The 22,838-nt window shown below is 59.2% G+C and overlaps 2 protein-coding genes across 2 annotated transcripts in view; one reads left to right on the plus strand and one right to left on the minus strand.

The window, feature by feature from the left end:
• LOC140404551 (ephrin-B1-like) overlaps positions 1 to 22,838 on the plus strand; it is a 536,635-nt gene that overhangs the window by 218,090 nt on the left and 295,707 nt on the right. The window lies entirely within an intron of this gene.
• The window catches only part of LOC140404620 (polyunsaturated fatty acid lipoxygenase ALOX15B-like), a 73,087-nt gene continuing 53,932 nt past the window's right edge, over positions 3,684 to 22,838 (minus strand). Inside the window, exons 10-12 of the mRNA XM_072493224.1 lie at positions 12,099 to 12,199; positions 8,585 to 8,758; positions 3,684 to 6,002 (exon numbers count right to left, since the gene is read on the minus strand). Of these exons, the coding sequence (XP_072349325.1) occupies positions 5,823 to 6,002; positions 8,585 to 8,758; positions 12,099 to 12,199 (455 nt within the window). The 3' untranslated portion in view covers positions 3,684 to 5,822. The remainder of the gene's footprint in view (positions 6,003 to 8,584; positions 8,759 to 12,098; positions 12,200 to 22,838) is intronic.

Below are 22,838 nucleotides of genomic sequence, written 5' to 3' on the forward strand. Positions count from 1 at the left end.
GCCGTGTTGGAAGCTGGAATCACAATTGTCCAATCGTGTGGACTCGGGGAGTTCAGGCGACAGAACCGGGAGGTGCAGTTCGTGTCTGATGTTGGAGGATGTGGTTCCCTGGTCCTCACACTAGAGGGAGCCTGGATCCCAGGACGGAGCCGTTAACGTCAATCATCAAACAAACTTTTTAAAATGATGAAGTGGTTCAAAAGCGTAAACGTAAATAAGGGTCTGGATTCTCTGATTTTGCGGCTATGTCCGGAGCATGTGTCTGGTCTTACGACCAGAAAGTCGGCGTTGCCCCCGCACCGATGTTCCACCCGGTGGGGGGCTAGCAGCCTGGCCACGTAAACCCCGGATTTACCTGTAGATTCGGACAGAGAATGGCCGGGGCTGTGGCCGCGTGGTGACCAGCGGCAGTCACACCGTACAACATGGCACCGGCCACGCACGACCCGGCCTGTCAGATAGAGCCCCCCTGTAACTCCCCTCGCCACCCCGGGACCACCCCCCACCAGCCCCACCGGGCAGCGGAATGCCCCCCCCCCCCATGACTGGTGCGCTGGACATATTGTGTGAGTGAGTGTTTGTGTGTGAGAACATAGAAAATACAGCACAGAACAGGCCCTTCGGCCCACGATGTTGTGCCGAACCTTTGTCCTAGATTAATCAGAGATTATCATTGAATTTACAGTGCAGAAGGAGGCCATTCGGCCCTTTGAGTCTGCACCGGCTCTTGGAAAGAGCACCCTACCCAAGGTCAACACCTCCACCCTATCCCCACAACCCAGCAACCCCACCCAACACCAAGGGCAATTTTGGGCACTAAGGGCAATTTATCACGGCCAATCCACCTAACCTGCACATCTTTGGACTGTGGGAGGAAACCGGAGCACCCGGAGGAAACCCACGCAGACACGGGGAGGACGTGCAGACTCCGCACAGACAGTGACCCAAGCCGGAATCGAACCCAGGACCCTGGAGCTGTGAAGCAATTGTGCTATCCACAATGCTACCATGCTGCCCTTAAGAACAAATAAATCTACACTATATCATTTTACCGTAATCCATGTACCTATCCAATAGCTGCTTGAAGGTCCCTAATGTTTCCGACTCAACTACTTCCACAGGCAGTGCATTCCATGCCCCCACTACTCTCTGGGTAAAGAACCTACCTCTGATATCCCTCCTATATCTTCCACCTTTCACCTTAAATTTATGTCCCCTTGTAATGCTTTGTTCCACCCGGGGGAAAGCCTCTGACTGTCTACTCTATCTATTCCCCTGATCATCTTATAAACCTCTATCAAGTCGCCCCTCATCCTTCTCCGTTATAATGAGAAAAGGCCTAGCACCCTCAACCTTTCCTCGTAAGACCTACTCTCCATTCCAGGCAACATCCTGGTAAATCTTCTTTGCACCTTTTCCAAAGCTTCCACATCCTTCCTAAAATGAGGTGACCAGAACTGTACACAGTACTCCAAATGTGGCCTTACCACAGTTTTGTACAGCTGCATTATCACCTCACGGCTCTTAAATTCAATCCCTCTGTTAATGAACGCGAGCACACCATAGGCCTTCTTTACAGCTCTATCCACTTGAGTGGCAACTTTCAAAGATGTATGAACATAGACCCCAAGATCTCTCTGCTCCTCCACATTGCCAAGAACTCTACCGTTAACCCTGTATTCCGCATTCATATTTGTCCTTCCAAAATGGACAACCTCACACTTTTCAGGGTTAAACTCCATCTGCCACTTCTCAGCCCAGCTCTGCATCCTATCTATGTCTCTTTGCAGCCGACAACAGCCCTCCTTACTATCCACAACTCCACCAATCTTCGTATCGTCTGCAAATTTACTGACCCACCCTTCAACTCCCTCATCCAAGTCATTAATGAAAATCACAAACAGCAGAGGTGTGTGTTTGTGTGTGTGTTTGTGTGTGTGTTTGTGTGTGTGTTTGTGTGTGTGTTTGTGTGTGTGTTTGTGTGTGTGTTTGTGTGTGTGTTTGTGTGTGTGTTTGTGTGTGTGTTTGTGTGTGTGTTTGTGTGTGTGTTTGTGTGTGTGTTTGTGTGCGCGCGTTTGTGCGCGCGCGTTTGTGCGCGCGCGTTTGTGCGCGCGCGTTTGTGCGCGCGCGTTTGTGCGCGCGCGTTTGTGCGCGCGCGTTTGTGCGCGCGCGTTTGTGCGCGCGCGTTTGTGCGCGCGCGTTTGTGCGCGCGCGTTTGTGCGCGCGCGTTTGTGCGCGCGCGTTTGTGCGCGCGCGTTTGCGTGCGCGCGTTTGCGTGCGCGCGTTTGCGTGACATTTCAGCCGTTCTGGATATAGACAGGGTGGCCCGCGGGACAGGGAGCTTAATTGGGCGAGGGCCAATTACATCCAAATTAGACAGGAAGTGGGGAATGTATCGAGGGAGGAAGTGTAGAGTATTCTAAATTGAATTAAGTCCCCGGGGCCGGATGGAATCTATTCCAGGTTACTGCGGGAGGCAAGGTGGGAAATAGCTGGGCCTTAACAGATACCTTTGCACCCTCTTTGACCACAGGCGAGGTTCCAGAGGACAGGAGAATAGCCCTTGTTATTCCCTTGTTTAAGAAAGGAAGCAGGGATAATCCAGCAAATTATAGGCCGGTGAGCCTGACACGTCAGTGGTGGGGAAGCTTTTGGAAAAGATACTGAGGGACAAGATGTCTGCACATTTGGAGGAAAATGGACTAGTTAGTGACAGGCAGCATGATTTTGTACGGGGAAGGTCATGTCTTACCAATGTGATTGAGTTTTTTGAAAAGGTGATAAAGAAAATTGATGAGGGAAGGGTTGTAGTTTATATGGACTTTAGTAAGGCATTTGACAAGGTCCCACATGGCAGACTGGTACAAAAACTAAAATCACGTGGGATTCGGGGTGGGCTGGCTTGGTTACAGAACTGGCTCGGTTATAGAAGACAGAGTAGCTGTTTTTCTGAATGGAGATCTGTAGCTAGTGATGTTCCGCAGGGATCAATGCTGGGACCTCTGTTGTTTGTACTTGATATAAATGATCTGGAGGGAAATGTAGGTGCTCTCTGACCCTGTGTCCCTTTCCTATCCTTGTCCCTATTTTATTATTTTGTGTAAACGGGGAAGATGTTGGAACCCCTTTCCCGTGTGGGTCAAATAAACCGACCCCTTGTTTTACCTCATCCGGAGTTTGCTGTTTGAGTTTTTCATCGACGGAAAGTATTTATACAGGGGGAACTCAACAATGCAACACACCTTCTTTTCATAGACATCGAGAGGAGAAATTAGAGCTGTTTAAATTCATTCATATTCTATGTGTAACAGCACATATGCATTTGTGTGTATGTGCGTATGTGCATGTCCTCATCCACAAGCGTGTGCGCACGTGTATGCACATGTGTCCTCATGCACACACATGTGTACGTGCATGCCATCATGCACACGTGTGTGTCTGTGCTGCACTCATGTGGAGGTGGAAGTTTGTAAAGCATTAATCCGCTAACGAACACATTCACAGCTGTGCGGGGCACCAGGGAATCGCGGATTCTGTGCAACAGGCTGGAAAACGGGGTTTAGGGCATTCGATGGGCCGAATGGCCCGCTCCTATTTGTTCGGATCCTGTAAGATGAAGCAGCTTCAACTTTCCCCACTTCTCACCCAATCTCTCATTAAATAAGCCAAGTCGCCGCTCCAAATATTTTGCCATGCGTTTATTGAAGATATACCTTTGTAAAGGCGCTGCTGGTTAATGAGTTTGCTTGTTTACAATGAGTTTGTGTACACGTGTGGCGGGCAGACAGCTGATAGAGGCATTGGATGAAATACAACCGCTTCCAACTCCATTTGCAAATCGGTTTACTCTCACAGGTCAGCGGCTAACAAGCAACATTGAACAACAAGTCCGAATCTGACCACTCCCGCCAATAATTTGGAGGTAAAATGGGGCGTATTGCAGGATATGTAGTAGCGGTCCATTTTGCATCAAACAGTCTACAGAGTCTAATTAAAATAGAGCGAAAAGCAAATTACTGCGGATGCTGGAATCTGAATAAACCCCAGGAAATGCTGGCCAACCTCAGCGGGTCTGTCAATGGTGACGATGTTGTGGACAAAAAGAATAAATTGGACACCCTCCGATGAGGCAGATGACAGCCTCAGCGCGGAGGTCAACAACTTCAGACTGTCAACTCTCTCCTCCCCCACGCCCCACTTTTATTTCTCTCAATTTATTTTCATTTCTTCCGTTGATTCATTTTTCCGTCCCCCTTTTCACCCCGCTTTTCCTCGTGGGTTCCCCTCCCCGCCTCCCACGACAGTATGAATCTCGTCCCGTTTCCAGTTCCCTCCAGCTTCGGCAAAGAGTCGCCCAGACTCGAAACGCTCGCCCCCTTCCCTCTCCACAGAGGTTGTCGGACGTGCTGAGGTTTTCCAGCATTTCCCATCTCAATTAAAAACGTATGCTCCACAAAAAAAACTTGACCTGTGGCCAGAACAATAGTGACGTCTTTGGGTAAAAGCAGGATTATTTCCCCAAGTGAAGTACAGCCAGTGAGCACTCAGGGCCAGGAAGGAATGGAAAATCGATCCCTAGTCAGTTGAAGGGGCGATAGACACGGAAATCCCCAATCAGGCCTCCATTCTGGACAGGGATGGCCCCAAGCAGATAAAACCATAAGACATAGGAGCAGAATTAGGCCATTCGGCCCATCGAGTCTGCTCCACCATTCAATCATGGCTGATATTTTTCTCATCCCCATTCTCCTGCCTTCTCCCCATAACCCCTGATCCCCTGATTAATCAGGAACCTATCTATCTCTGCCTTAAAGACACTCAGTGATTTGGCCTCCACAGCCTCCTGCGGCAAAGAGTTCCACAGATTCACCACCCTCTGGCTGAAGAAATTCCTCCTCATCTCTGTTTTAAAGGATCGTCCCTTTAATCTGAGATGGTGTCCTCTGGTTCTAGTTTTTCCTACAAGTGGAAACATCCTCTCCACGTCCACTCAGACGGGTGAGAGCTGCAGTTCAGCAAATAAATGTAAAATATGGCAGTGAGAGGCCAGGCGAAACGTGGCAAGGCGCGGCGTGGTCGGAATGTGAGTGGGTGAGATTATTGCCAAACAAACAGACAGCAGGACTTTATAATTATTTTTTAAAAATATAAATTTAGAGTACCCAATTATTTTTTTCCAATTGAGGGACAATTTAGCGTGGCCAATCCACCTACCCTGCACATCTTTGGGTTGTGGGGGTGAAACCCACGCAGACACTGGGAGAATGTGCAAACTCCGCACGGACAGTGACCCAGGGCCGGGATTCGAACCTGGGACCTCGGCGCCGTAAGGCCGCAGTGCTAACCCACTGCGCCGCCATGCTGCCCTGCCCAGGACTCTATAACAATGATAAATTTAGATGCGGGTCTGCGGTGGGGAATCTGTACCAGCCGTTAGTTAGGCTGCACAGTCACACTACCGAACACAGCGCCCACACAAACCGGCCAATTTGACAGACTGGCCGCTGTAGCAGTTCTGGGTTTGGGGCCCATTCTACCCAGGACTGGGTCCATAAACACATTTCATTCAACGACCAATTTACAGCCAAACCAGACATGAAGAGAGAAAGGAACAGATTGGTCACGAAGGAGGCCAGTTAATCAGCAATCGACAGAGAAAATATAAACACGGATGTTTGTGGGAACGTTATCCCGTTTTGATTCCGGTGCAGCCAGCTGTTGAGCATTTTGGAATGATGTTTGAAGCAGGCTTCTAATCTATCACAGAGCGGAAAGCGAGGATTGTAACTTGTCTTCGTGGGTAACTCTTCATTTCTCCCCTTTCATATCGCCACGCTGTTTTCGACAAGGCCTGGAAGAAGGTACTCGTACTTCAGATCCAGGCCCTCATTCCTCTTCTCAATCTCGGCCGTAACTTGCTGGAGGTCTTTCTGGAACGCTTCTATGCAGGCCTGTGGGGCTGCTTCAGTGAAACGCTCCTCAACGTATTTTCCAAGTTTGGCCTGGGGAAGAAATAAAGCTTTTCCTGTTGTAATTACAGACAACTCAGCAAGGCCCAAACCAGGTGCTGATCGCAATGCCACGCACCAGAGCATATTCCACGAAACCACACTGGGATCCATTACAAATTTGGAATCTTCTCACCTCGCTCCCTAATCTGTCACATGTGGCGAATATGCGGTTCATGGTTCATATGAACGTTTTAGACTAACGTTTAATGGAGAGCTGGACGCGCGATGGCCAGGGTCTTCCGGCTCCCCGCCAGCAGCCGGGTGGGGAAGCCCCACAAAATGCCGAACACTTCGACGGGACCGGATAATCCCGATGGCGGGCCACTTGGGCAGCCAGCAAAAAACACCGGGACCGGGGAGCGGGTGCAAATCCCACCCAATGTGCACACCAGTGAAGCTTTGCGCAAGAGCAGCGGGAGTGAGGCCACAGGTAGAGTTTGCTTTAAGATTTAAACTTGGGACTTCGGAGCAGAGTGGGGGGGAATTCGGAGCAGGGTGGGAGGGGATTCGGAGCAGGGTGGGAGGGGATTCGGAGCAGGGTGGGAGGGAATTCGGTGCAGGGTGGGAGGGAATTCGGTGCAGGGTGGGAGGGGATTCGGAGCAGGGTGGGAGGGGATTCGGAGCAGGGTGGGAGGGGATTCGGAGCAGGGTGGGAGGGGATTCGGAGCAGGGTGGGAGGGGATTCGGAGCAGGGTGGGAGGGGATTCGGAGCAGGGTGGGAGGGGATTCGGAGCAGGGTGGGAGGGGATTCGGAGCAGGGTGGGAGGGGATTCGGAGCAGGGTGGGAGGGGATTCGGAGCAGGGTGGGAGGGGATTCGGAGCAGGGTGGGAGGGGATTCGGAGCAGGGTGGGAGGGGATTCGGAGCAGGGTGGGAGGGGATTCGGAGCCGGGCGGGAGGGATTCGGTGCCGGGCGGGGGGGGATTCGGTGCCGGGCGGGGGGGGATTCGGAGCAGGGCGGGAGGGGATTCGGAGCAGGGCGGGAGGGGATTCGGAGCAGGGCGGGAGGGGATTCGGAGCAGGGCGGGAGGGGATTCGGAGCAGGGCGGGAGGGGATTCGGAGCAGGGCGGGAGGGGATTCGGAGCAGGGCGGGAGGGGATTCGGAGCAGGGCGGGAGGGGATTCGGAGCAGGGCGGGAGGGGATTCGGAGCAGGGCGGGAGGGGATTCGGAGCAGGGCGGGAGGGGATTCGGAGCAGGGCGGGAGGGGATTCGGAGCAGGGCGGGAGGGGATTCGGCGCAGGGCGGGAGGGGATTCGGCGCAGGGCGGGAGGGGATTCGGCGCAGGGCGGGAGGGGATTCGGCGCAGGGCGGGAGGGGATTCGGCGCAGGGCGGGAGGGGATTCGGCGCAGGGCGGGAGGGGATTCGGCGCAGGGCGGGAGGGGATTCGGCGCAGGGCGGGAGGGGATTCGGCGCAGGGCGGGAGGGGATTCGGCGCAGGGCGGGAGGGGATTCGGCGCAGGGCGGGAGGGGATTCGGCGCAGGGCGGGAGGGGATTCGGCGCAGGGCGGGAGGGGATTCGGCGCAGGGCGGGAGGGGATTCGGCGCAGGGCGGGAGGGGATTCGGCGCAGGGCGGGAGGGGATTCGGCGCAGGGCGGGAGGGGATTCGGCGCAGGGCGGGAGGGGATTCGGCGCAGGGCGGGAGGGGATTCGGCGCAGGGCGGGAGGGGATTCGGCGCAGGGCGGGAGGGGATTCGGCGCAGGGCGGGAGGGGATTCGGCGCAGGGCGGGAGGGGATTCGGCGCAGGGCGGGAGGGGATTCGGCGCAGGGCGGGAGGGGATTCGGCGCAGGGCGGGAGGGGATTCGGCGCAGGGCGGGAGGGGATTCGGCGCAGGGCGGGAGGGGATTCGGCGCAGGGCGGGAGGGGATTCGGCGCAGGGCGGGAGGGGATTCGGCGCAGGGCGGGAGGGGATTCGGCGCAGGGCGGGAGGGGATTCGGCGCAGGGCGGGAGGGGATTCGGCGCAGGGCGGGAGGGGATTCGGCGCAGGGCGGGAGGGGATTCGGAGCAGGGCGGGAGGGGATTCGGAGCAGGGCGGGAGGGGATTCGGAGCAGGGCGGGAGGGGATTCGGAGCAGGGCGGGTGGGGATTCGGAGCAGGGCGGGAGGGGATTCGGAGCAGGGTGGGAGGGAATTCAGTGCCTCAGTACTGACCCTCTGACAGTGCGGCACTCCCTCAGTACTGACCCTCTGACAGTGCGGCGCTCCCTCAGTACTGACCCTCTGACAGTGCGGCGCTCCCTCAGTACTGACCCTCTGACAGTGCGGCGCTCCCTCAGTACTGACCCTCTGACAGTGCGGCACTCCCTCAGTACTGACCCTCTGACAGTGCGGCACTCCCTCAGTACTGACCCTCCCTCCAATAGCAACTCGGAGGGTGCAGTACGAGAAGCTGATATCAGGACCGCTTCCTGTGCCCCGACTGAACACAGGCCCTCGGTTAAAAATTCAATTGATTTTCAACTCCAAGATGTCAGAGGCAGGGGAAAGAGATTCTAGTTATTATTCTCATTGTCTGGATAAGGAGGTGTAACCGTTACTTACGACATGGGAAGGGTTATCGCTGATACTCACTGATTCGGGCGATGTCTTACTCAGTAGGGAGACGGTTGCAACCACAATAGCTGTTGTACTTTTCCCGGGGAGGGTGCAGATTATATCAGACTTTCCAACCTTGCCCTTTTCCGTGGGTGCAGGTGGTCTCTGCATGGTTGCTGGATTGTTTGGCATCCAGGAGCCCCAATCAAACTGGCAGAGTAACCAACACGAGGAGCAATGATTATTAATATTCAAAACTTCACCAGGTCGATATCTCCGTCATAACGGCCAATCCTGTAATCACCGAAACACAGAGAGACAGCACCCTCCACACCCCCCAAATCTCCCTCCACACCCCCCAAATCTCCCTCCACACCCCCCAAATCTCCCTCCACCCCCCCCAATCACCCTCCACCCCCCCAATTCTCCCTCCACACCCCCCAATACTCCACTTCCCACACCCCCCAATTCTCCACACACCCCCAATTCTCCCTCCAACACCCCCCAAATTCTCCCTCCACACCCCCCAATTCTCCCTCCACACCCCCAAATCTCCCTCCACACCCCCCAATTCTCCCTCCACACCCCCCAATTCTCCCTCCACACCCCCCAATTCTCCCTCCACACCCCCCAATTCTCCCTCCACACCCCCCAATTCTCCCTCCACACCCCCCAATTCTCCCTCCACACCCCCCAATTCTCCCTCCACACCCCCCAATTCTCCCTCCACCCCCCCCCCAATTCTCCCTCCACACCCCCCAATTCTCCCTCCACACCCCCCAATTCTCCCTCCACACCCCCCAATTCTCCCTCCACACCCCCCAATTCTCCCTCCACACCCCCCAATTCTCCCTCCACACCCCCCAATTCTCCCTCCACACCCCCCAATTCTCCCTCCACACCCCCCAATTCTCCCTCCACACCCCCCAATTCTCCCTCCACACCCCCCAATTCTCCCTCCACACCCCCCAATTCTCCCTCACACCCCCCAATTCTCCCTCACACCCCCCAAATCTCCCTCTACACCCCCAAATCTCCCTCTACACCCCCAAATCTCCCTCTACACCCCCAAATCTCCCTCTACACCCCCAAATCTCCCTCTACACCCCCAAATCTCCCTCTACACCCCCAAATCTCCCTCTACACCCCCAAATCTCCCTCTACACCCCAAATCTCCTCTACCCCCCAAATCTCCCTCTACACCCCCAAATCTCCCTCTACACCCCCAAATCTCCCTCTACACCCCCAAATCTCCCTCTACACCCCCAAATCTCCCTCTACACCCCCAAATCTCCCTCTACACCCCCAAATCTCCCTCTACACCCCCAAATCTCCCTCTACACCCCCAAATCTCCCTCTACACCCCCAAATCTCCCTCTACACCCCCAAATCTCCCTCTACACCCCCAAATCTCCCTCTACACCCCCAAATCTCCCTCTACACCCCCAAATCTCCCTCTACACCCCCAAATCTCCCTCTACACCCCCAAATCTCCCTCTACACCCCCAAATCTCCCTCTACACCCCAAATCTCCCTCTACACCCCCAAATCTCCCTCTACACCCCCAAATCTCCCTCTACACCCCCAAATCTCCCTCTACACCCCCAAATCTCCCTCTACACCCCCAAATCTCCCTCTACACCCCCAAATCTCCCTCTACACCCCCAAATCTCCCTCTACACCCCCAAATCTCCCTCTACACCCCCAAATCTCCCTCTACACCCCCAAATCTCCCTCTACACCCCCAAATCTCCCTCTACACCCCCAAATCTCCCTCTACACCCCCAAATCTCCCTCTACACCCCCAAATCTCCCTCTACACCCCCAAATCTCCCTCCACACCCCCAAATCTCCCTCTACACCCCCCATAATCTCCCTCTACACCCCCCATAATCTCCCTCTACACCCCCCAAATCTCACTCTACACCCCCCAAATCTCACTCTACACCCCCCAAATCTCCCTATACACCCCCCAAATCTCCCTCTTTACTCCCCACACCCCCATATACACCCCCACCCACACCCCCCCACCTTCACGTTCCCCATACTCTGCGTGATAATTGGCTGGAGTAACGAAGACTTCAACAAATCACAGTTTCCATAATTTTCCCTCTGGGGGTGAATAATGGAGCTCGCCCCATTGGAGTAACCATGGGGGTCACGGGGCCTTTGACCCCAATCCGGACCACACTCCCGGGGAAAGTGGGAGGGGCTCGATGAATCCTGGAATTCTAAACTCAATCGGATCGTTATCAGGTTTGGCAGGGACTCGTGGAAAAGGGAGGGCTGTGGGAGCAAAGGGGCAGCACAGAGGCCACAGGCTAAATGGCTTGTTGCTCTGCAGTAAACGTTCCACGAACCTCTGGTCTCTTCGCAGGAAGGCATCATCGAGAGCAGCAGGTCCCCTTCACAGTGAAGCTGTTCCGAAAGTTAACCGTCAGTTTGTCAATCCGATATCAGACAGAATTACAGAAACTGAGGGCAGCACGGTGGGGCAGTGTTAGCACTGCTGCCTCAGGGCCCTGAGGTCCCGGGTTCGATCCCGGCCCCGGGTCACTGTCCGTGCGGAGTTTGCACATTCTCCCTGTGTCTGCGTGGGTTTCACCCCCACAACCCAAAGATGTGCAGGGTAGGTGGATTGGCCGCGCTAAGCTGCCCCTTCATTGGGGAAAAAAATAATTGGGTATTTTAAATTATAAAATAAAATTTCAAAAAAAGTATTACAGAAGCTGTAATTCACGGAGGAGACTACTCGAACTAACACTGAAGAGGCATTAAACAGTTGGATGTTGGTGGCTATGTAAGTGTTTCCTTGGGTCCAAGGGGGACATCGCTGGCTGGGTCAGAATCTATTGTCCATACCTGAGGGCATTTAAGAGTTAACCCCATCACTGAGGGTCTGGAGTCAGGTGTAGGCCAGACCAGGTAAGGACGGCAGATTCCTTCCCTGAAGGACATTCATGAGCCAGATAGTTTTCAACCATCGACAATGGTGTCACGATCGCCATTGGGGCAGCACGGTGGCACTGTGGATAGCACCATTGCTTCACAGCTCCAGGGCCCCAGGTCGATTCCGGCTTGGGTCACTGTCTGTGCGGAGCCTGCACATCCTCCCCGTGTGTGCGTGGGTTTCCTCCGGGTGCTCCGGTTTCCTCCCACAGCCCAAAGATGTGCAGGTTAGGTGGATTGGCCGCGATAAATTGCCCTTTGTGTCCAAAATTGCCCTTAGTGTTGGGTGGGGTGACTGGGTTATGGGGATAGGGTGGAGGTGTGGACCTTAGGTAGGGTGCTCGTTCCAAGAGCCGGTGCAGCCTCGATGGGCCGAATGGCCTACTTCTGCACTGTAAATTCTATGATAATCTATGATGATAGAGCTTAAATTCCAGATTTTTATTCAAATTTCTGCAGTGTTGGGATTCGAACCTGGAGCATTATTCTGGGTCTCGGGATCACGCGTCCTGTGACAAGATCACTACGCCACAGCCCCTCCACAATGCAGCGCTGTGGGTTGAGAAGGTGAAGTTATATTTGGTTGAATGCAGAGGATTACCTGTCCACTGTTCACAGCCCCATGTCTGCCCGAGCAGGTGAACATCACCATGGTCAGATACTTGGTCAGCTCTGCTCGAGTGCAGAATTTTGTTGGAAATCCTGGGGAGAGAATGTTTGACATTGTGACAGGGATTTCCCGACAGGGACACCTCATTCACAGACAGAAGTTTTTAAAAGTTTATATGAACTAAGATTCATGGCCACACATTCAATAACCTCCCCCAGTCGCAAATCACATCAGGTCCTCGAGACCTAAAGAAGTTTTAAATGGTGAATTCAGAAAATGTATTAGCCGTTGAAAAGGTAACAAGTCATCAAGATAAAAAACAAAGTGTCAATTAACAGCAATTCGCAGTAACTAACAGTCGCAGGAGAGAGCTTAACTTTAATAACTGTACAGCTTTCTCACACAGGCTAAGTTTCAACATCGCAAAGAGCTCTCAGCAGTTTCCATAAACATCACTCACTTCCCACCTCTTTGCAGACTCTGCCTCCCCAAACTGCTCCATGCTTCTTAGACCTAATACGGCCATTATTAGGCCATTCGGCCCATCAAATCTGCTCCACCATTCAATCATGGCTGATATTTTTCTCATCCCCATTCTCCTGCCTTCTCCCCAAAACCCCTGATCCCCTTATTAATCAGGAACCTATCTATCTCTGTCTTAAAGACACTCAGTGATTTGGCCTCCACAGCCTCCTGCGGCAAAGAGTTCCACAGATTCACCACAGATGACAGCCTCAGCGCGGAGGTCAACAACTTCAGACTGTCAACTCTCTCCTCCCCCACGCCCCACTTTTATTTCTCTCAATTTATTTTCATTTCTTCCGTTGATTCATTTTTCCGTCCCCCTTTTCACCCCGCTTTTCCTCGTGGGTCCCCCTCCCCGCCTCCCACGACAGTATGAATCTCGTCCCGTTTCCAGTTCCCTCCAGCTTCGGCAAAGAGTCGCCCAGACTCGAAACGCTCGCCCCCTTCCCTCTCCACAGAGGTTGTCGGTTCCAGCATTTCCCATCCCAATTAAAAACGTATGCTCCACAAAAAAAACTTGACCTGTGGCCAGAACAATAGTGACGTCTTTGGGTAAAAGCAGGATTATTTCCCCAAGTGAAGTACAGCCACTCAGGGCCAGGAAGGAATGGAAAATCGATCCCTAGTCAGTTGAAGGGGCGATAGACACGGAAATCCCCAATCAGGCCTCCATTCTGGACAGGGATGGCCCCAAGCAGATAAAACCATAAGACATAGGAGCAGAATTAGGCCACTCGGCCCATCGAGTCTGCTCCGCCATCAATCATGGCTGATATTTTTCTCATCCCCATTCTCCTGCCTTCTCCCCATAACCCCTGATCCCCTTATTAATCCAGAACCTATCTATCTCTGTCTTAAAGACACTCAGTGATTTGGCCTCCACAGCCTTCTGCGGCAAAGAGTTCCACAGATTCCCCACCCTCTGGCTGAAGAAATTCCTCCTCATCTCTGTTTTAAAGGATCATCCCTTTAGTCTGAGATTGTGTCCTCTGGTTCTAGTTTTTCCTCCAAGTGGAAACATCCTCTCCACGTCCACTCTATCCAGGCCTCGCAGTATCCTGTAAGTTTCAATAAGATCCCCCCTCATCCTTCTAAACTCCAACGAGTACAGACCCAGAGTCCTCAACCATTCCTCATACGACAAGTTCTTCATTCCAGGGACATTCTTGTGAACCTCCTCTGGACCCTTTCCAAGGCCAGCACATCCTTCCTTAGATACGGGGCCCAAAACTGCTCACAGTACTCCAAATGGGGTCTGACCAGAGCCTTATACAGCCTCAGAAGTACATCCCTGGTCTTGTACTCTAGCCCTCTCGACATGAATGCGAACATTGCATTTGCCTTCTTCTCAGACTCTGGGCAGGATTCTCCACTTGCCGAAGCCGAAATCACGTTCAGAGATGGGGCGGAGCATCCCCAAAACGGGGTCATCGGTGAGCACGCCGCGGGGATGGTCTCAGGACGTCACCTGACGGCCCTCCCCCGATGCTCCTCCCCCGATGCGCCGATTTCCCGACAGAGTGGGTCACTTGAGGCCTGCGCCGCAGCGGGCGCCACGTTGTATGGTGTGACCGCCGCAAGTCACCGCCCTGCGCGGCCACGGGCTCGGCAATTCCCCGGCCTGCGGGGAGCCGGGGGCTTCAGTGGGCGGCTGCTAACCCCCTCCCGGGCACAGCATCGGTGCGGGGGCACCGCCGAATTTCTGGCCGTAATTCGGGACGCTTCCTCCGGACATAGCTCCAAAATCGGAGAATCCAGCCCTCGGGCTATTATCTCAACAATTGGTCAATAAAGCGAGCTGAGTGCACTCCCGGTGTAGAGAGTGAGCTGAGTGCACTCCCGGTGTAGACAGCGAGCTGAGTGCACTCCCGGTGTAGACAGCGAGCTGAGTGCACTCCCGGTGTAGAGAGTGAGCTGAATGCACTCCCGGTGTAGACAGGGAGCTGAGTGCACTCCCGGTGTAGACAGCGAGCTGAGTGCACTCCCGGTGTAGACAGCGAGCTGAGTGCACTCCCGGTGTAGACAGCGAGCTGAGTGCACTGCCGGTGTAGACAGCGAGCTGAGTGCACTCCCGGTGTAGACAGCGAGCTGAGTGCACTCCCGGTGTAGACAGCGAGCTGAGTGCACTCCCGGTGTAGACAGCGAGCTGAGTGCACTCCCGGTGTAGACAGCGAGCTGAGTGCACTCCCGGTGTAGACAGCGAGCTGAGTGCACTCCCGGTGTAGACAGCGAGCTGAGTGCACTCCCGGTGTAGACAGCGAGCTGAGTGCACTCCCGGTGTAGACAGCGAGCTGAGTGCACTCCCGGTGTAGACAGCGAGCTGAGTGCACTCCCGGTGTAGACAGCGAGCTGAGTGCACTCCCGGTGTAGACAGCGAGCTGAGTGCACTCCCGGTGTAGACAGCGAGCTGAGTGCACTCCCGGTGTAGACAGCGAGCTGAGTGCACTCCCGGTGTAGACAGCGAGCTGAGTGCACTCCCGGTGTACACAGCGAGCTGAGTGCACTCCCGGTGTACACAGCGAGCTGAGTGCACTCCCGGTGTAGACAGCGAGCTGAGTGCACTCCCGGTGTAGACAGCGAGCTGAGTGCACTCCCGGTGTAGACAGCGAGCTGAGTGCACTCCCGGTGTAGACAGCGAGCTGAGTGCACTCCCGGTGTAGAGAGCGAGCTGAATGCACTCCCGGTGTAGACAGCGAGCTGAATGCACTCCCGGTGTAGACAGCGAGCTGAGTGCACTCCCGGTGTAGAGAGCGAGCTGAACGCAATCCCGGTGTAGACAGGGAGCTGAGTGCACTCCCGGTGTAGACAGGGAGCTGAGTGCACTCCCGGTGTAGACAGGGAGCTGAGTGCACTCCCGGTGTAGACAGGGAGCTGAGTGCACTCCCGGTGTAGACAGGGAGCTGAGTGCACTCCCGGTGTAGACAGCGAGCTGAGTGCACTCCCGGTGTAGACAGCGAGCTGAGTGCACTCCCGGTGTAGACAGCGAGCTGAGTGCACTCCCGGTGTAGACAGCGAGCTGAGTGCACTCCCGGTGTAGACAGCGAGCTGAGTGCACTCCCGGTGTAGAGAGCGAGCTGAATGCACTCCCGGTGTAGACAGCGAGCTGAATGCACTCCCGGTGTAGACAGCGAGCTGAGTGCACTCCCGGTGTAGAGAGCGAGCTGAGGGCACTCCCGGTGTAGACAGCGAGCTGAGTGCACTCCCGGTGCAGACAGCGAGCTGAGTGCACTCCCGGTGCAGACAGTGAGCTGAGTGCACTCCCGGTGTAGAGAGCGAGCTGAGTGCACTCCCGGTGTAGACAGCGAGCTGAGTGCACTCCCGGTGTAGACAGGGAGCTGAGTGCACTCCCGGTGTAGACAGGGAGCTGAGTGCACTCCCGGTGTAGACAGCGAGCTGAGTGCACTCCCGGTGTAGACAGCGAGCTGAGTGCACTCCCGGTGTAGACAGCGAGCTGAGTGCACTCCCGGTGTAGACAGCGAGCTGAGTGCACTCCCGGTGTAGACAGCGAGCTGAGTGCACTCCCGGTGTAGACAGCGAGCTGAGTGCACTCCCGGTGTAGACAGCGAGCTGAGTGCACTCCCGGTGTAGACAGCGAGCTGAGTGCACTCCCGGTGTAGACAGCGAGCTGAGTGCACTCCCGGTGTAGACAGCGAGCTGAGTGCACTCCCGGTGTAGACAGCGAGCTGAGTGCACTCCCGGTGTAGACAGCGAGCTGAGTGCACTCCCGGTGTAGACAGCGAGCTGAGTGCACTCCCGGTGTAGACAGCGAGCTGAGTGCACTCCCGGTGTAGACAGCACGCTGAGTGCACTCCCGGTGTAGACAGCGAGCTGAGTGCACTCCCGGTGTAGACAGCGAGCTGAGTGCACTCCCGGTGTAGACAGCGAGCTGAATGCACTCCCGGTGTAGACAGCGAGCTGAATGCACTCCCGGTGTAGACAGCGAGCTGAATGCACTCCCGGTGTAGACAGCGAGCTGAGGGCACTCCCGGTGTAGACAGCGAGCTGAGTGCACTCCCGGTGTAGACAGGGAGCTGAGTGCACTCCCGGTGTAGACAGGGAGCTGAGTGCACTCCCGGTGTAGACAGGGAGCTGAGTGCACTCCCGGTGTAGACAGGGAGCTGAGTGCACTCCCGGTGTAGACAGCGAGCTGAGTGCACTCCCGGTGTAGACAGCGAGCTGAGTGCACTCCCGGTGTAGACAGGGAGCTGAGTGCACTCCCGGTGTAGACAGCGAGCTGAGTGCACTCCCGGTGTAGACAGCGAGCTGAGTGCACTCCCGGTGTAGACAGCGAGCTGAGTGCACTCCCGGTGTAGACAGCGAGCTGAGTGCACTCCCGGTGTAGACAGCGAGCTGAGTGCACTCCCGGTGTAGACAGCACGCTGAGTGCACTCCCGGTGTAGACAGCGAGCTGAGTGCACTCCCGGTGTAGACAGCGAGCTGAATGCACTCCCGGTGTAGACAGCGAGCTGAATGCACTCCCGGTGTAGACAGCGAGCTGAATGCACTCCCGGTGTAGACAGCGAGCTGAGTGCACTCCCGGTGTAGACAGCGAGCTGAGTGCACTCCCGGTGTAGACAGCGAGCTGAGTGCACTCCCGGTGTAGACAGCGAGCTGAGTGCACTCCCGGTGTAGACAGCGAGCTGAGTGCACTCCCGGTGTAGACAGCGAGCTGAGTGCACTCCCGGTGTAGACAGCGAGCTGAGTGCACTCCCGGTGTAGACAGCGAGCTGAGTGCACTCCCGGTGTAGACAGCGAGCTGAGTGCACTCCCGGTGTAGACAGCGAGCTGAGTGCACTCCCGGTGTAGACAGCGAGCTGAGTGCACTCCCGGTGTAGACAGCGAGCTGAGTGCACTCCCGGTGTACACAGCGAGCTGAGTGCACTCCCGGTGTAGACAGCGAGCTGAGTGCACTCCCGGTGTAGACAGCGAGCTGAGTGCACTCCCGGTGTAGACAGCGAGCTGAGTGCACTCCCGGTGTAGACAGCGAGCTGAGTGCACTCCCGGTGTAGAGAGCGAGCTGAATGCACTCCCGGTGTAGACAGCGAGCTGAATGCACTCCCGGTGTAGACAGCGAGCTGAGTGCACTCCCGGTGTAGAGAGCGAGCTGAACGCAATCCCGGTGTAGACAGGGAGCTGAGTGCACTCCCGGTGTAGACAGGGAGCTGAGTGCACTCCCGGTGTAGACAGGGAGCTGAGTGCACTCCCGGTGTAGACAGGGAGCTGAGTGCACTCCCGGTGTAGACAGCGAGCTGAGTGCACTCCCGGTGTAGACAGCGAGCTGAGTGCACTCCCGGTGTAGACAGCGAGCTGAGTGCACTCCCGGTGTAGAGAGCGAGCTGAATGCACTCCCGGTGTAGACAGTGAGCTGAATGCACTCCCGGTGTAGACAGCGAGCTGAGTGCACTCCCGGTGTAGAGAGCGAGCTGAGGGCACTCCCGGTGTAGACAGCGAGCTGAGTGCACTCCCGGTGTAGACAGCGAGCTGAGTGCACTCCCGGTGTAGAGAGCGAGCTGAACGCAATCCCGGTGTAGACAGGGAGCTGAGTGCACTCCCGGTGTAGACAGGGAGCTGAGTGCACTCCCGGTGTAGACAGGGAGCTGAGTGCACTCCCGGTGTAGACAGCGAGCTGAGTGCACTCCCGGTGTAGACAGGGAGCTGAGTGCACTCCCGGTGTAGACAGCGAGCTGAGTGCACTCCCGGTGTAGACAGCGAGCTGAGTGCACTCCCGGTGTAGACAGCGAGCTGAGTGCACTCCCGGTGTAGACAGCGAGCTGAGTGCACTCCCGGTGTAGACAGCGAGCTGAGTGCACTCCCGGTGTAGACAGCGAGCTGAGTGCACTCCCGGTGTAGACAGCGAGCTGAGTGCACTCCCGGTGTAGACAGCGAGCTGAGTGCACTCCCGGTGTAGACAGCGAGCTGAGTGCACTCCCGGTGTAGACAGCGAGCTGAGTGCACTCCCGGTGTAGACAGCGAGCTGAGTGCACTCCCGGTGTAGACAGCGAGCTGAGTGCACTCCCGGTGTAGACAGCGAGCTGAGTGCACTCCCGGTGTAGACAGCGAGCTGAGTGCACTCCCGGTGTAGACAGCGAGCTGAGTGCACTCCCGGTGTAGACAGCGAGCTGAGTGCACTCCCGGTGTAGACAGCGAGCTGAATGCACTCCCGGTGTAGACAGCGAGCTGAATGCACTCCCGGTGTAGACAGCGAGCTGAATGCACTCCCGGTGTAGACAGCGAGCTGAGGGCACTCCCGGTGTAGACAGCGAGCTGAGTGCACTCCCGGTGTAGACAGGGAGCTGAGTGCACTCCCGGTGTAGACAGGGAGCTGAGTGCACTCCCGGTGTAGACAGGGAGCTGAGTGCACTCCCGGTGTAGACAGCGAGCTGAGTGCACTCCCGGTGTAGACAGCGAGCTGAGTGCACTCCCGGTGTAGACAGGGAGCTGAGTGCACTCCCGGTGTAGACAGCGAGCTGAGTGCACTCCCGGTGTAGACAGCGAGCTGAGTGCACTCCCGGTGTAGACAGCGAGCTGAGTGCACTCCCGGTGTAGACAGCGAGCTGAGTGCACTCCCGGTGTAGACAGCGAGCTGAGTGCACTCCCGGTGTAGACAGGGAGCTGAATGCACTCCCGGTGTAGACAGCGAGCTGAGTGCACTCCCGGTGTAGACAGCGAGCTGAGTGCACTCCCGGTGTAGACAGCGAGCTGAGTGCACTCCCGGTGTAGACAGCGAGCTGAATGCACTCCCGGTGTAGACAGCGAGCTGAATGCACTCCCGGTGTAGACAGCGAGCTGAGTGCACTGCCGGTGTAGACAGCGAGCTGAGTGCACTCCCGGTGTAGACAGCGAGCTGAGTGCACTCCCGGTGTAGACAGCGAGCTGAGTGCACTCCCGGTGTAGACAGCGAGCTGAGTGCACTCCCGGTGTAGACAGCGAGCTGAGTGCACTCCCGGTGTAGACAGCGAGCTGAGTGCACTCCCGGTGTAGACAGCGAGCTGAGTGCACTCCCGGTGTAGACAGCGAGCTGAGTGCACTCCCGGTGTAGACAGCGAGCTGAGTGCACTCCCGGTGTAGACAGCGAGCTGAGTGCACTCCCGGTGTAGACAGCACGCTGAGTGCACTCCCGGTGTAGACAGCGAGCTGAGTGCACTCCCGGTGTAGACAGCGAGCTGAATGCACTCCCGGTGTAGACAGCGAGCTGAATGCACTCCCGGTGTAGACAGCGAGCTGAATGCACTCCCGGTGTAGACAGCGAGCTGAGTGCACTCCCGGTGTAGACAGCGAGCTGAGTGCACTCCCGGTGTAGACAGCGAGCTGAGTGCACTCCCGGTGTAGACAGCGAGCTGAGTGCACTCCCGGTGTAGACAGCGAGCTGAGTGCACTCCCGGTGTAGACAGCGAGCTGAGTGCACTCCCGGTGTAGACAGCGAGCTGAGTGCACTCCCGGTGTAGACAGCGAGCTGAGTGCACTCCCGGTGTAGACAGCACGCTGAGTGCACTCCCGGTGTAGACAGCGAGCTGAGTGCACTCCCGGTGTAGACATGGTCAACCTGCTGTGATTTTGTTAATAAAAGGGATTCTGGTGAAGAGACTTATTCCAGTTCGGGCTCTTTAGGACGGCAGACTATGCACCATGGTCCTGCCCCCCCCTCACCGTCCTGCCCCCCCTCACTGTCCCGCCCCCCTCGTCCTGCCCCCCCCTCACCGTCCTGCCCCCCCTCACTGTCCCGCCCCCCTCGTCCTGCCCCCCCCTCACCGTCCTGCCCCCCCCTCACCGTCCTGCCCCCCCCTCACCGTCCTGCCCCCCCCTCACCGTCCTGCCCCCCTCACCGTCCTGCCCCCCTCACCGTCCTGCCCCCCTCACCGTCCTGCCCCCCCCTCACCGTCCTGCCCCCCCCCTCACCGTCCTGCCCCCCCTCACCGTCCTGCCCCCCCTCACCGTCCTGCCCCCCCTCACCGTCCTGCCCCCCCTCACCGTCCTGCCCCCCCTCACCGTCCTGCCCCCCCTCACCGTCCTGCCCCCCCTCACCGTCCTGCCCCCCCTCACTGTCCCGCCCCCCCTCGTCCTGCCCCCCCCTCACCGTCCTGCCCCCCCCTCACCGTCCTGCCCCCCCCTCACCGTCCTGCCCCCCCCTCACCGTCCTGCCCCCCCCTCACCGTCCTGCCCCCCCCCTCACCGTCCTGCCCCCCCCCTCACCGTCCTGCCCCCCCCCTCACCGTCCTGCCCCCCCCTCACCGTCCTGCCCCCCCCTCACCGTCCTGCCCCCCCCTCACCGTCCTGCCCCCCCCTCACCGTCCTGCCCCCCCCTCACCCTGCACCCCTCACCGTCCTGCCCCCCTCACCGTCCTGCCCCCCTCACCGTCCTGCCCCCCCCTCACCGCCCAGGCCCCCCCCCTCACCGTCCTGCCCCCCCCCTCACCGTCCTGCCCCCCCCCTCACCGTCCTGCCCCCCCCTCACCGTCCTGCCCCCCCCCTCACCGTCCTGCCCCCCCCCTCACCGTCCTGCCCCCCCCCTCACCGTCCTGCCCCCCCCTCACCGTCCTGCCCCCCCCCTCACCGTCCTGCCCCCCCCCTCACCGTCCTGCCCCCCCCTCACCGTCCTGCCCCCCCCTCACCGTCCTGCCCCCCCCTCACCGTCCTGCCCCCCCTCACCGTCCTGCCCCCCCCTCACCGTCCTGCCCCCCCCTCACCGTCCTGCCCCCCCTCACCGTCCTGCCCCCCCCTCACCGTCCTGCCCCCCCCTCACCGTCCTGCCCCCCCTCACCGTCCTGCCCCCCCCTCACCGTCCTGCCCCCCCCTCACCGTCCTGCCCCCCCCTCACCGTCCTGCCCCCCCCCTCACCGTCCTGCCCCCCCCTCACCGTCCTGCCCCCCCCTCACCGTCCTGCCCCCCCCTCACCGTCCTGCCCCCCCCTCACCGTCCTGCCCCCCCCTCACCGGCCCCCCCCCCCCTCACCGCCCAGGCCCCCCCCTCACCGCCCAGGCCCCCCCCTCACCGCCCAGGCCCCCCCCTCACCGCCCCCCCCCCCCTCACCGCCCAGGCCCCCCCCCCTCACCCGCCCGCCCCCCCCCCTCACCGCCCGCCCCCCCCCCTCACCGCCCGCCCCCCCCCCTCACCGCCCGCCCCCCCCCTCACCGCCCGCCCCCCCCCCTCACCGCCCGCCCCCCCCCCCTCACCGCCCCCCCCCCTCACCGCCCCCCCCCTCACCGCGCCCCCACCTCTCACCGCCCGCCCCCCCCTCTCACCGCCCCCCCCCTCTCACCGCCCGCCCCCCCCTCTCACCGCCCCCCCCCTCACCGCCCGCCCCCCCCCCTCACCGCCCGCCCCCCCCTCACCGCCCGCCCCCCCCCCTCACCGCCCGCCCCCCCCTCAGCGCCCCCCCCCCCCTCACCGCCCCCCCCCCTCTCACCGCCCGCCCCCCCCCTCACCGCCCCCCCCCCCTCACCGCGCCCCCCCCCTCACCGCGCCCCCCCCCCTCACCGCCCCCCCCTCACCGCCCCCCCCCTCACCGCCACCCCCCCCTCACCGCCACCCCCCCCTCACCCCCCCTCCCCCCCCCCACCGCCCCGCCCCGCCCCCCCTCACCGCCCCCCCCCCCACCGCCCCCCCCTCGCCCCCACCGCCCCGCCCCCACCGCCCCGCCCCCCCCTCACCGCCCCGCCCCCCCCTCACCGCCCCGCCCCCCCCTCACCGCCCCGCCCCCCCCTCACCGCCCCGCCCGCCCCGCCCCCCTCACCGCCCCGCCCCCCTCACCGCCCCGCCCCGCCCCCCTCACCGCCCCGCCCCCCCTCACCGCCCCTACCGCCCCCCCGCACCGCCCCGCCCCCCCCTCACCGCCCCGCCCCCCCCTCACCGCCCCGCCCCCCCTACCGCCCCGCCCCCCCTACCGCCCCGCCCCCCCCACCACCCCGCCCCCCCCTACCGCCCCGCCCCGACCCCCCCTCACCGCCCCGACCCCCCCTCACCGCCCCGCCCCCCCCTCACCGCCCCGCCCCCCCCTCACCGCCCCGCCCCCCCCTCACCGCCCCGCCCCCCCCCTCACCGCCCCGCCCCCCCTCACCGCCCCGCCCCCCCCTCACCGCCCCGCCCCCCCCTCACCGCCCCGCCCCCCCCCTCACCGCCCCGCCCCCCCCCTCACCGCCCCGCCCCCCCCTCACCGCCCCGCCCCCCCCTCACCGCCCCGCCCCCCCCTCACCGCCCCGCCCCCCCCTC

The sequence above is a fragment of the Scyliorhinus torazame genome, chromosome 31, assembly GCF_047496885.1.
Source record: "Scyliorhinus torazame isolate Kashiwa2021f chromosome 31, sScyTor2.1, whole genome shotgun sequence".
Classification (NCBI taxonomy): Eukaryota; Metazoa; Chordata; class Chondrichthyes; order Carcharhiniformes; family Scyliorhinidae; genus Scyliorhinus; species Scyliorhinus torazame.